Genomic DNA, 14,024 nt, shown 5'->3' with positions numbered 1-14,024 from the left:
CAACTGATGGCACCTGTCATAAAATAATAAATAGTTCAGCAGGAAAATAAGACATTTGATTCCTTGGACATTCTCGTCACGTATGGGTGATGTTTCCCATTTTCACCTCAGGCGAAGCCGCACACGGCAGGTTCAAATATCCAATTCAGACCAATGGTTACTGTCGGGCTATTTTTAGCCCGGCGACAAAGGATTCTCCTATCAGCTTAGATGACCACCCTTGAATTCAGAAAGCATCGCCTGTGTCCTCAAGACACAGCAGCAACCATAGCAGCAGCTTTCAAGGTGCAGCGATAATAAGCCTGTCCTGTCCTTGTCATTCTATTTTTGTTTACTACATTTCCTCCCAACACAGGCACCGCTACAGCTGCAACATTAAGATAAAATGATCTGAATATGAATGGGTCTCTATAATGAGTATAATTGAAGTCCACTTGTCTTTTAACTTCAGTGTTTTGTCATTCTGTGTACAAAAATAGACCGTTTAAATTGGGAATATTCATGTATCCGTCTAGTCTGTCATTAGATACCATTAGAAAAATCAGCACTCATGAGTGTAGAACGTCTCAGTAATGCTTTGATTGTATGCCACTCTCCTGCTCGGCCTCTTCTGACGCTTCACTTCAACCTCTAAGATGGAAATCGAGAGGGGGGTCATTTTCTCCAGCAGGTCTGTAACAAACTGATTTTCTGACATGTTAATTCAAATTTGTGATTAATGAAATGTGCTGCAGGTTTAGGCAGGGTAAATTTAGTGAATGGATTTATGAATGAAATGTTTTTTGTTTCATGTTTAAACCAGAACTCACTATATCTTCATGCAGGGGGCAGACGAGAGTAGAGTCTAAGGCTCGGATCAGTGCTTAGCACAAGAGTCAGCAGGAATGGTAGCAGCTCGGCCTTGAGAGCGATGAAGGCCTTTAAACAAGCTGCTGTTAAGTTTCATTGCTCTGCAGTGGTGGAAAGTAACCAAGTTTATTTGTTCTAGTACTGTGCTTTACTTCAGTATTTCCATTTAATGGTATTTTGTACTTCTATTCCTCTACATTTCAGTGGGAAATATTTCTTTTTTTTTTACACAAATACATTTATTTACTGACTGTATCTTTATACAGTTATTATTCAGGTTAAGATGTGACAGAAAATAAGATTTTAGCTTGTGAGCCCTTCCATAAAAGCTGTTTCTATATCCCCATTCCAAAATAATCAAGGTTAAGAGAAATGTCCATTAAAAAGGAAAATGTAAAGAATTGTTTAACAAAACTTTATGTCCTCTCCCAATAATTTTAATGATCCCTCATATTTACCATGTGTCCTTTTGGAGGGAACCTGACCGCTATGTTAAAACACATTGGACTAAACTACCTAACTGTATATAATGTAGTTAGAACTAACTCCACTTTGATCATCTACTAAAGGAAAATGCTAGTTAAGAATTGATGCATCCCTAAAAAAAAAAATCTATAATATTATATACAATAACATATACAGTTACAGGGGAATTCTTTTATTATTTTTTTTACAGAATGAGCACTTTTATTTTTAATACTGTAAATGAGCTGTGTTTAACATTCTGGACATTATTAAAATAGTAAACAACTATTGGCTCTGTAAAGTTATAAAGGAGTGACGTCTACCTGGACAGAGAATGAAGTCGCCCTCTCTCTCTCTGTGTGTGTTGTTATCTGGGCCTCTCCTTGCGTTGTTAAAGTAGCGGGCTGTCTGCACGCGCTTTAATTGCATGTTTGCAATGAACTCCCCACCGACGTCAGGACAGCAGAGTCGCTGCCCATCTTTCGGCGCAGGCTGAAAACTCACCTCTTCAAGAAGTACTACCCTGAGCCTTCCTCGTAGCACTTATTGTATTCGTATTAGTTGTTGCACTTATTGTATTCGTAGTAGTTTGTAGCACTCATTATATTCGTATTAGTCTGTTGCAATTATTGTTTTCGTAGTATTTTGCCTCTGCACTATACTTTTGCTCTGGTTTATGCTTTAAGATGCTTGTTTAAGAAAGGAGATGCACTTATGACTTCTGGTGACTAGTAGTTCTCTTGAATACCTATGTTGAATACACTTCCTGTAAGTCGCTTTGGATAAAAGCGTCTGCTAAATGACTGTAATGTTATGTAATGTAATGTAATGTTTGTGCAGGTGAGCTCGCCCCACATGGTAGCCTCACTGGCTAGTACGCAACCGCTGCTTTGCATTGCTCTAATACACGACGGTTACAGCTGAAAACGCTGTCATGGCCGACAGTGTTTCTGCAAAAGCATAGCATCCGTTTCCCCATCAGGTGAACACTGTCGTCACATTTGCCATAATTTACTCTGTTAGAGCTGCTAGCAACGTTAGCCATTAGCCGCCGGCTCATCAAGATGTAATTGAAATGCTTCCAAACTTGTATCTTGCACCACACATGTTGTATACCTTTGCTCTGTGCTCCTGGACGGCCCAGTCTGAACGTACAGGGTACATAATGCACCGCTGCCATGTTTTCCACACAGTGTGCCTTTACTGTTAGATGTCAAATGTCAGTTGGTGTGGCTGCAAAAGGGCACTGCTCCCGGTTTTGGACTCCTGGGCCTCTCGGGAGGGCTTTGAACACACTGTGAATCCCTTATCGTGTGTGTGCAAGTCAACTTCTTATACCTCAATGTCATTGTTAAAATCCAGCTAGTGCTGTAAACATTATTATGTAAAAGAAAGAGGCATTCAGAAGGATGCAAAGAGACCAAACTGCTAACATCTGTGTCTCAAAACGCTTGCATGTATTATTATGGTGGTGAGATATAAGCTTAGCATAAAGACTGAAAACATTGGGAAATAGCTAGTCTGGCTCTGTCCAAAGGTTAAAAAATAACCAACATTCATTAGTGAGATTTGTATTTGCTGGTACAGTAGGAGGATTTAGTTGCCTTTGAGCAGAGCCAGGCTAGCTGTATCTTAACACGCAAATATGTGAGTGGTACCTGTTCATTTGACTCTCACAAAGAAATGTCAAACTATTCTATTAATGAACCATTTCTGCTACACATAATCTCAAGGTTTCAAGAATGACTCCTGGACCATCAGACGCTGAATCATCAGCTTGTTTTAAAGGTCAAGACCCTTGACGGTGGCACCCCCAGGTACAATTAAGAAAGAAAGTCAGAGTAGGTTTCTGCAGCCACAATGCTTCTATGTTCTGACTGAGCCAAACGTATCGAATTTGGAGTTAAAAACCAGTGAGCCAATGAGAAAATGCTTTTGTCTACTTTGTTACATCCATTGCAAATGTTTTTTAAAGGAGTTAGTAAGTCATGATGGCTCAGTTTCATAGTTTATACTCCTTTAAGTGAAACATTCATTTACATCATAAAAGATGAACACAAATACTGAATCCGACTGTCCATATTTGCCCCGATCTTTATGCTACATGAGCAACAGTCAAAGCAAGCCAAAGCACGGCAGATGGAGACCGCTGAGCGCCAAGTTCACATGGGAATCCAAACAGATGGACACATGAAGCGTAGCACCTGCTTTTGGCCCTGCATCTCGACAATCGCAGCAGGATTTATCTTACAGGGTTACAAGGCATTTATTAGCCAATGGAAGTTCAGTTTTATCAATGATTGGCATCATATTTGTGTGCCAGCTGCTGAGTCTCCACAAGTCCATGCTTGTCATTTAGCTACATTCATAAATAAGAAATTGTTCTTCCTACTAACAAAAGTTATCTCAAATTGGCCACTCATACCATCACTTGGGTTTGAGTTATATATATATATATATATATATATATATATATATATATATATATATATATATATACAGTACTAGTCAAAAGTTTGGACACACCTTCTCATTCAATGGTTTTTCTTTATTTATTTTTTTTTTTTTTTTATTTTCTACATTGTAGATTAATATTGAAGACATCCAAACTATGAAGGAACACTTATGGAATTATGTGGTAAACAAACAAATGCTCAACAAACCAGAATATGTTTTATATTTTAGATTCTTCAAAGTAGTAATGAGAAGGTGTGTCCAAACTTTTGACTGGTACTGTATATATATATATATATATATATATATATATATATATATATATATATATATACATACATACATACATACATACATACATACATACAAGTATACTTCAATTACTTTTGATGTCAACAAACAAGGGACTTGAACTCATTGAAAAGCTGTGCAAAACGGTGCACTTTTGAGCTCATGTTGCATATATTTAGCAAATCAGTTGGGATGTGATAAGGTCATAAACATTAGAAATCAGCAATAATAATATCCAGGTGCTGACATTTCTGTTTTTCAGTAATCAATGTCTTTCTTACTTCGAACCTTGGAACAACCTCCCCTCCAACCTCCTCCTGATGAAAATGACAGAGCATTTAACAAAATCATGTTTTTATCTCTGCTGCAATTAGCAGAATCGCTCATCTCTGTTCTCTTTTGTTTGGGCCCCACAGGAGCTCGACCAGTGGCACATGCTATGTAAGTCCTCTTTAACTAACTTTGATTTACAGTATTGTTTTTGTACATAGTATTTGAGTAATGCAATTTTTTATTTAAAGAGTTGTCTATTTAAAAATATGTTTGAAGCATGAGTGTCTCTGCATTAATTTGAGTAGCCTTGGGGAAAGGAGATTATTACCAATTCACAAAGAAGTGTCATAGTCTTCATTTTTTTACATTCTCTTTGATGATTATGATGTTTGCTATGGTCAGATGGCAGTAGGCGACGGTTGGCAGAGACAATATTCATAATCTGGACGACAGGAGGTTGAGTCCATCTAATAACTGAATGAAACCTCGCACCTGTTGCCTGAGGGGATCTGAAAGAGCTTCTTTAAAGTCTCGGCGCAGTGTGGATGTGGTGATTTGGGAGGTCGAGGAAAATGTCGGACTTCATTCTGCTGTGAAACCGTGTTTGAATTAGATTATGGGTGCATTAACGGCTGGGAATGTGAAAATTTCAGCGGGAATGATTGCAGCTTGAGTTGCACCGGGTCTTGTAAAATATCCCAATGGTCCAGCAACAATGAATGTATATTTGGCAGAGTTTGACCAGCAGAATATACAATGTATTTAAAGGAACAGTTTCATATTTTGGGAAATGCTTTTATTCGCTGTCTTGCCGAGAGTTAGATGAGGAAATGAGTATTAATCTTACCTAATTCTAGGCAAAAACAAATAAGTGTATTCTGCAACATTTCTGCATCCACAGACAATAAATACATATTCAATATTTTGAATATCGTCAAATTGAATATAGTTGATTAGGTATAAGAATGTTATTTAGCGATGACTCTGTGTTTACCAACAGTGACCTCTGATACCGCGGAGGTCACTGTGATATCAGTTAATGTACTTTGACTTGAGCGGCCAAAATGCCCACTGATTCACATGCAATTTGGAACAATTACTCTTAAAGCTGCTGATTAGCTCCTCCATCTGTGAGCCCACTGCTAATCTGCCCAAACACAAACTTCCTGCCAAACAAACGAATGCTTAATAATGAAGTGGGTCTTTGCCAGTAGGCCATCAAAGATAATGTCTGCACTGCTGTTATTATGTTTTTCTAAAAGCTGGGTCTCATTCACATGTATTAGTCAAGCCAATCATATCTAAACGACTTTCATTGGCCAAAGCAGCTGAGTTTAGTCTCATTGAGTTTTTTACTGGTCTAATTTAAATGTACGACTCTGCCCTTCTGGGAGAGCCCCATTAGCTGAGCATGTCATGCTTGTGTGTTTTTAAGACGTACAGTTTCAGGGCTAATTAACATTCCCTAATGAAAGAACTGGAAATCTGTCTTGGGGTCACATCATATCAGCTGCAATGTTAAAAAACATTTTCTCCATGAACAATCTAACAGCACACTCAAGGGGCTCAAGCATGAGACTGTATGCGGGTGTGAGTTTTTAAGAAAACATTCGGGCCTATTTGACAAATATTCATATAAAAATGTTCCAGTTCCAAACCTACTGTACTGTTTAATCTGTGAAACCAGTTAAATGATGTTTTTTGGGGTTGTATAGGAATCTCTGACAAATCACCTCTGATGACATCACTATTACATAATTAGGGTTATTTACAGAAAATCTGTGATACAGACCTGAGAAGTGGGACTCAGGAGGCAGGCAGGGTCTGATGCCTTTGAGATGCATTAGTGAATGTAGGAGTTAGTGTTCTTTAGGAACAACCCATTCCAGGGACTATTAGTCAGGCTATTTGCCCCGCTGCACACATTTGGATCTTTTTTTATTTATTTAATATAACACTTATCTTATGAGTCCCCTAAATTTATGGAAGTGCAATACTGGATCGCCAGAGTACATCTTTCAAGTTTTAAATAGTGTTAAAAATCACACAATTCTTTAGGTTGTGTAAAAACAAATTAAACCGGGTAAAATGCAGTTTACAGTAACACCAATTAATTCTTCTAATAGTACAATGTACATTTGAATGTGAATTAGCAACAATGCTTTAACATTTTAATTGATATAAATAATTGTTTCAGTGTTTGATTTTAAACTCCAATGCCTGTGTTGCATTGAGCTGTATAAACCTTGATCAGGGCACAGTTTTGAATAAAGTAAACATGTTAACACTTAATGCATAACCACATTAACCCACTGTGCCTGAATGTGTATAAAATCCATTGTTTTAAAATCTGATTCCCATGGCTCATCTCTCCAACGAGGCCAATCAGGTTCTAGTCCACCAATAGAGTGACATTCCAAATAAAGCTCAAACAGTAATTAACAATGAAACGTCCTTTTATTTCACAGGAGTCAACACGCCACCTCACAATAGCATGTTAAGCTTAAATGAGAAAGACAAAGAGAGAGGCTCAAAAATCCTCACATCAGTACTGTAACACCATAATACAATATGTACAAAGGGTGTGGGAATCAGTCCCACATCCACTTGTTGAGTTGTAAAAGACAGCGCGGAATAAATACATATGTTACATCAATGTTTAATATAAACAAATACCTGTTGTACAAATTGCACTTGCCGATAGCTGTGAGGTAAAAACACATCGTGAGCACGACATGACTCTAGTACAGTAACTCCGACACATGCCTCGCTCATGTCCCCTCTGTTTAAATAACAATCAGCTTATAAGAATACATTTTCACCTATGGAGAACCCAGGGTTAATTTAAAGGCACCCACTGCTCTTTAAAAAATGATCTGCATCAATGTACACTAAACACCTGATGATAAAAAAAACACATCAGGATTAAAACGTGTACGCTTTGAAAGGAGTGACAATTCACTAAATCCTGTTTAGATGGGAAATGCAGCACCGATTATGCTTTATTGGATCGACTTAAATATTAGGGTTATTATTTTCATATTGGATAATCTTAATCACTGAACTGCTGTGTGAGATTTGGAAAGAACATTGGCCCTGCTCCCTTTTTTTGTTATTTTTAAATATGGCTTTTAAATACAATACAGGTGATTTGGCCTGACCTTTTGACTTCTATGATTCTTAGGGTGCTGCTATTACGCACACCTTTCACCCCCCTACCCCAACAAGGAGTAGTCTGTTGTCACCATCCTTCTCCAGACTGTAATCCACCTTCACAGCTGTGATTCAGAGTGCGACAGCTTTGCGGTCGTCACCAGGCTGCTGTCGCTGTTGTCCAACACAACTGCGCAATCCGACCACAGCCCCAGCGTGCCGGGCTCCAGAGCCGACACGAACCCGCCGGAGTACCTGGACAGGTCGCAGGAGCTGATGTGCAGCCTGCGGTCGGCTTGCCTCGGGCAGCACAGCAGCAGCCTCTTGAAAGCCTTCCTGAAGTCCGGGCTCCGGCAGTAGATGATGGGGTTGAAGGCAGAGTTCACGTACCCAAGCCAGTTCAGGAACACGAACAGGTTCTTGTCCACCACCTCTGCACTAAACACCCGCACCACGTTGACTATAAAGAAAGGCAGCCAGCACAGAGTGAACGTCCCCATGATGATCCCCAGCGTCTTCAGAGCCTTCTGCTCCCGGAGAGCCAGGATCTTGGACGGCCTCTTCTTGACCTTAGAGGTCAATCCGGTGAAGGTGTTGTGAAACCTGCCCTCGCACTTGTCGATCTTCCTCAGCTGCTTTTTGGCCTCTCTGTACACCCGTGCGTAAACGAATAGCATCACCAGCAGAGGGATGTAGAAGGAGATGATGGAGGAGGAGATGGCATATGCTCTGTTGGTGACAAAATCGCAACACTCTGGGTCGTTGTAGCAGGCGGTGTCCACGCTGTCCCGGGACCAGTGCATGAGGATGGGGAGGAAGGACACCAGTGCGGAGATGGCCCACACGACGCACACCACCGTTTTGGCTCGGGCTTTGGTCAGCAAGCTTTGGTAGCGGAAAGGAGACGTGATGGCCACGTACCTGTCTATGGCGATTACGCACAGGGTCTCGATGCTGGCCGTGACGCACAGGACGTCCACGGAGATCCAGAACTCGCAGAAAAAGCTGCCGTACATCCAAGAGCCTCGTACCTCCAGTGCGGCACCGAAAGGCACCACCAGCAGCCCCATGATGAGGTCCGCACTGGCCAGAGACACGATGAAGACATTGGTGAGGGTCTGCAGACGCTGCGTCTTGGCGATGGCCACTATGACCAGGATGTTGCCGAACACGATGCCCAGGACGATCAGAGTCATCAATACGCTCATCCCCACCATCCACTGCTCGGACACTGAGGATGAGGAGGAGGATGAGGAGGATGAGGATGAGGAGGATGAGGAGGAGGAGTAGTCCGACGCACCGGTGCCATTCTGGAGACTCACCGGCCAGGACGCGCCACCGTCCCCCATGACGAGCAGGTCGAGTTCATCCAGGCAGCCGGTCCACAGTGTGTCTACTCCCGACGCACACCAAACTCCATCTGGAGTTCCTCTCTCTCTCTCTCTCTCTCTCTCTCTCTCTCTCTCTCTCTCTCTCTCTCTCTCTCTCTCCCTCACCAGTGACATCACTGCTCCTCAGGACCAATCAACGCAGCTTCAGTGAAGTTGAGGAATCAATAATTATACATTCACTCCCACTTCATCATGTCTTTTTTATTACACTGTGCAATAATAGTTAAAAAAGTTAAAATAGTTGTGGTTTTTTTCTCTGTCTGTAAATATAATATTTCAGTTATTGTTGTTTTTCTACTGACTAATAAAGGATTTTTTTTTTTATTGCTTATTTATAATACTTGTTTTTTTTATTTTCATTTTTTATTTTTTATCTTGTCTTCTTCTACTATGTCTCTTGTGTGCACTTTTCTGCAAATTTCCCCGCTGCGGGACTAATAAAGGATTATTATCTTATCTTATCTTAATACACTGTGCAATACAATAGGTATAATAGTTTCTGTCTGTATATATAATATTTCAGTTATTGTTGTTTTTCTACTGTTTTTTTATTGCTTATTTATAATACTTGTTTTATTTTATTTTTTTTTTTATTTTTTATTTTTTTTTTTATTTTTTATCTTGTCTTCTTCTACTATGTCTCTTGTGTGCACTTTACTCTATGCTGCTGTAAGCCTGCAAATTTCCCCACTGCGGGACTAATAAAGGATTATCTTATCTTATCTTATCTTATCCTTTTTAAGATAAGGCGCATGAACTAGTGACTTAACCACACTTTCATTGAGCAAGAGGAGGACAATTTTTTGGCAACAGTATCCTACCCAAGACTGCCCCGTGACTGTTATGGTTCTAAAAATCTGCCTTGGGATCATGAGAAGGCAGATGTGGAGATCCAAAGACCACCATAATATTAAGTTCTACTGGGATTTTGCTTCTCCACTTGCCATCACAAACAAGATTTGTTTTTCCACTTGTCCATTTTATATTTTTATCACAAAAAAAATACATTCCAAAGCTTTGAGGGCAGGCCCAACCACGGATCTGCTCCCTGATTCACAGCGTTACACGATTATCACAATTATAAAACAGGGTTTGTCCAACAGCCAGGGTATCCAGGGTATCCAGGGTATCCAGGGCAGTTCCAGGTCATTATTATCCATGTAACCGCACATTAAGATGATTTATCAACTAAAAGAGTGAAGAGTCAGAGGTGTCTTTGTTTTCATCCGATATCAAAAAACTGAACAGTTAAGTACATTCAGTAATTAGCCGGTGAGCCTGAGGAACAGGCATGGCCTTATGAACAAACAAAAACAATGAAACACAAGAATGTGGTCCCATTAAAGCAAAACTCTGAAAGAAGGTCATGTGTGTGGCACAGTGCTTATTCTGCTTAATTGAGCTCACCAGATAACAATAAAATATTTTAAATATAACATTTTACTGTCACTTATTTAAATATTAATCTTCAAGCAGTGAGGGAGATCATTTGGAAATGACAGCAGCCTGTGTGTGACAGCCTTTCTGAGATTACAGCTGAAAGACAAGACTTTAAAAAAATGAGCACAAGGAAAGACATCTTGATCTGTTTGCACTGGCCCCTTGACACACAGACTGCACACAAAAATGAAGCACCTCTTTGTTGTTGTTTGTTTGTGTGTGTGTGTGTGTGTGTGTGTGTGTGTGTGCCGATTAGCATGCCTGTTCATGAACCCCGACGACACAGCGCCCGAGGCTGTGACACAAATGACCCAACGTAACAAGCCCGACTGTTGGATCTATACCTCAGACACTCACAGCCACCTCCATGTTGGGAGCAGACATTATTTTACTGAGATATGAGGAGGCTGAAATAATAATAATAATAATAAGGCCTCGTCTAGGGGTTTCTGAGAAATGCAGATTTTCAAACACTCGTCCAGGAAGGTCAGCTTAGTGCTGTTTCAACAACCATTTTGCTTTTTATAACTAACACTTACACTTGAAAAAAACACCAATGCTCAGAAACCCCCAAAAACAGCAATAGTGTGTTATATCTCAGCAAGAATATTCAACATCTTAAATGTACACAAGCTTAAATGATCCAAAATAAGTCATTAAAAGACCAACTTTTGGGTTGCTTAGATACAATAGACTGTGCAATACTTTGGTAAATTAGGACCGTAGCTAATATTGGAATTTGGACAGAAGTTACATTATACACAAAGCTAACAATTATTGCGTGTAATAAGCTGAGTAACTCGAGGGGCAATACATATTTCAATTTGACTACTTTTAGGTCTACAAAAAACAAAATTTTAGCGTAATTTTAGTATTTCTTGGCCACAATTTATTCCAGAAAGTGTGGGAAATACAATTTACAAACTTTATTTTCTTGGTCGGGGAGTTGCCTTGGAAGGATTTAGTGTAGTAACCTTGACATTTCTACTGCCCTTCTTAAGTTTAATGGTCCCAAGCCATGATGAGGCTTCCATTCACCTTCATTGTTCTGCATTGGTGGCAGAAATCTAGAGGGATAAAACCAAAGCTATTTGCATGCACGTCTTGATGCCACCATTGGTAAGTGAGGAAAAAAAATCTTGCAATTTGGGTGAACTGACGGATTTAAAGCAGAACTAGTGTTTTTTTTCTTTTTATAAAAGCTGTTCACTCTGAAACATTCCCTTCAACCTTGGAAGTTTTTTAACTTGCTGGTGGATTTATGTCTCTTATAGGCTACATTTATAAAGTGTATCTCCATATTTCCATATTTTAGCACCAGCTCCCTCACTTTCACAAAAATAAGCTGAGTAAAGTGCTCTTGACACACTGAGCAGCAGCAGCAGCAGCAGCTCCCTCCCACATATCTTCATACAAGCTTTGCATGCCGAAATAAAGGGAAGTAGAGCAGGTTAAACTTGACTTGGCCCTTAGGTGTCAACACCGTCGTCGAGCCAAAGGTCAAAGTTGATTTCATCATCTGAAGTGATGCGTTCTTGTTTAAGGATTGAGCTTGAGTTTCTGAGCAGAGGTGAGAATGGACACGAGAGGCAGAGGCAGACAAACTGGTATGATGTGTTTAGGTGCACATTTTCAGCAGCTCTTTTTTTCCATCATAAAACCTCTTTTTGCGTCATACAAGCTGTAAATGTAATATTTTATCTCTTACACAGATATGATCTTAATGGAGCCCACTCAGCCAGAATGCAGAGCAAATCCATTCATCTGCAATTAAAAGTGTGCGAAAAATTGTGATTTTTTCCCCCTTCACTAGACCCCATATGCTTTTAACTTTTATACAAACACGCCAGCCAACATAAGCTCAGCTGCAACTAAATTTGTACTTAATTTTCAACAAAGCAGAACATTCCCTGGCATAAGACTTCACAAACACTAGACATTTAATAATAATAACTAATTGGTAAGTCATGATACTAGGGGTCATATTTTAGGAATAACTAATTGCAGAGAGGTCAGAAACAATTAACCAGTGTCAGCTTCATGCATCATATGAGTGTCATAAGAGGAACAGGAGTTGAGAAAGCATTAAAAAGCCTTTAGTGTGCTGTTGAAAGGAGCTGTGTGCCGATGGGGGCTCTTATCTGATCACTCAGATACAGAATCCTCATGGCTTACTTGAGGGATTTGCTCCCTTTAAAATTAATCTGAGTCTGTTATATTATCATACAGGCCGTCCCTGGCAGCGAAAAGAGGATATGGCACCCCTGACCTGTAAAAAAAGGCTTCATCATTTCAATCCTTGTAAATGTGTCAGAATGCTCCCCGATGGTGTTTCTGGTGTGTGTGGCAGCAGAGACAGCGGCCAGAAGCATACGGGGTTAATGATGCTGTCAGATCCACAGCACGGGAAACAGATGGGGGGCGGAGAGATAAGACAGAAGCTTATAAAGCTTATCTCTCTTTATCATGACTTTTTAACTAATTCTATCATTCTTCGCCAATTTCAGCCTCTTATATTTTTTATATCTTTAAAGACAGTTTAGTAATTGATCCATATTTGTTCAATCTGTCAAGATCCAGCAAAGCACTCTACTCTGGATTCATCCACTCGACACTTTACAGCCATAATGATTTTGATATACATTGTATCATAACTTATGCCTGTAAGTTACTGAAGATGTGTTCTTGACAGTGGAGGATCCGGTTGTCTGGCCTCAATAATAATAATAATTAAGCCTTTATTAGTCCCACAATGGGGAAATTATTTCTCTGCATTTGACCCATCCCGGAGGAGCAGTGGGCTGCAATGAAGCGCCCGGGGTTAGGTGTCTTGCATGTTGCTGGTAGAGGGGTTTGAACCACCAACCTTGTGGTTACGGGACAAGCGCTCTACCTCATGTGCCACAGCCGCCCCCAATGCTGTGTCTCATGACGCATTACGCATCCTAATTTGTTGCTTTACACCCTGTTGTGTTTGGACACTGACAAATTTAGTTTTTCTTTAGTTCTGTAGTATCTTTTGGTTATGTTTATGTAAAAAGTTTATGAAACATTGAAATTAAGCACAAGTTAACATCATATTTATCGTAATAAGGATGTTATTTCTATTTTCAACAAATCCCATGAAAAGACCAAAAAACAAGAATGAATTGATCTTTTTCACCAAGTGTAGTCTGTGTATCCAGAGCCTGACCTACACAAGTGCACTATTTCCTCCTGTTTGATTAAGAACAGTGTGATCCTTGAAGTATATTGTCCTCCCTCACCTCAGGTGTGTTGATTGATAATTCATGACTCCTCTTAACATTGGAGACTATTTTTCCATTAGTACTTTCCAAAGACCTTTTGTAAATGTGACATTTAGACAGTTTTTGAATTGTGGTAGTATGTGCTTTCTCTGGAGAAGTTTAATAACCGCTATACCTTAAATAACGTTTTTTATCATTGTGTTTTTGGCTTTCGTAGGGCGGTGCCTTACAGCCAATTAATTTTGTATTCTAAAGTAGCAAAAAAGCTTATATTGCAGCCCTACAGGCTGTAATGTTTACGATACCTCTTACCACTAAAGTGCAGGGTGATTTAAAAATTGTCTTGCAGTAAAAAGGCATCACACTGTCACTTTTCATGACATACATATTACTCTAAGCTGATTAAGAAACTTACGCGAGTCTGCTTTTCTTCACTAGACACGCCGACTAGCTTTTGTTA

General features: G+C 39.8%; 1 protein-coding gene across 1 annotated transcript; it reads right to left on the bottom strand.

Annotated features, from left to right (window-relative positions):
* Positions 1-7,604: 7,604 nt before the first annotated feature.
* On the bottom strand, positions 7,605-8,834 carry adrb1 (adrenoceptor beta 1). The gene has a single exon (XM_054598694.1). It carries the CDS (start codon positions 8,832-8,834, stop codon positions 7,605-7,607), a length of 1,230 nt encoding a protein of 409 aa, XP_054454669.1.
* Positions 8,835-14,024: the final 5,190 nt, after the last annotated feature.

Source organism: Anoplopoma fimbria, chromosome 5 (genome assembly GCF_027596085.1).
Source record: "Anoplopoma fimbria isolate UVic2021 breed Golden Eagle Sablefish chromosome 5, Afim_UVic_2022, whole genome shotgun sequence".
NCBI classification, from domain to species: Eukaryota; Metazoa; Chordata; class Actinopteri; order Perciformes; family Anoplopomatidae; genus Anoplopoma; species Anoplopoma fimbria.
This window is presented reverse-complemented; position numbering and strand designations above follow the sequence as displayed.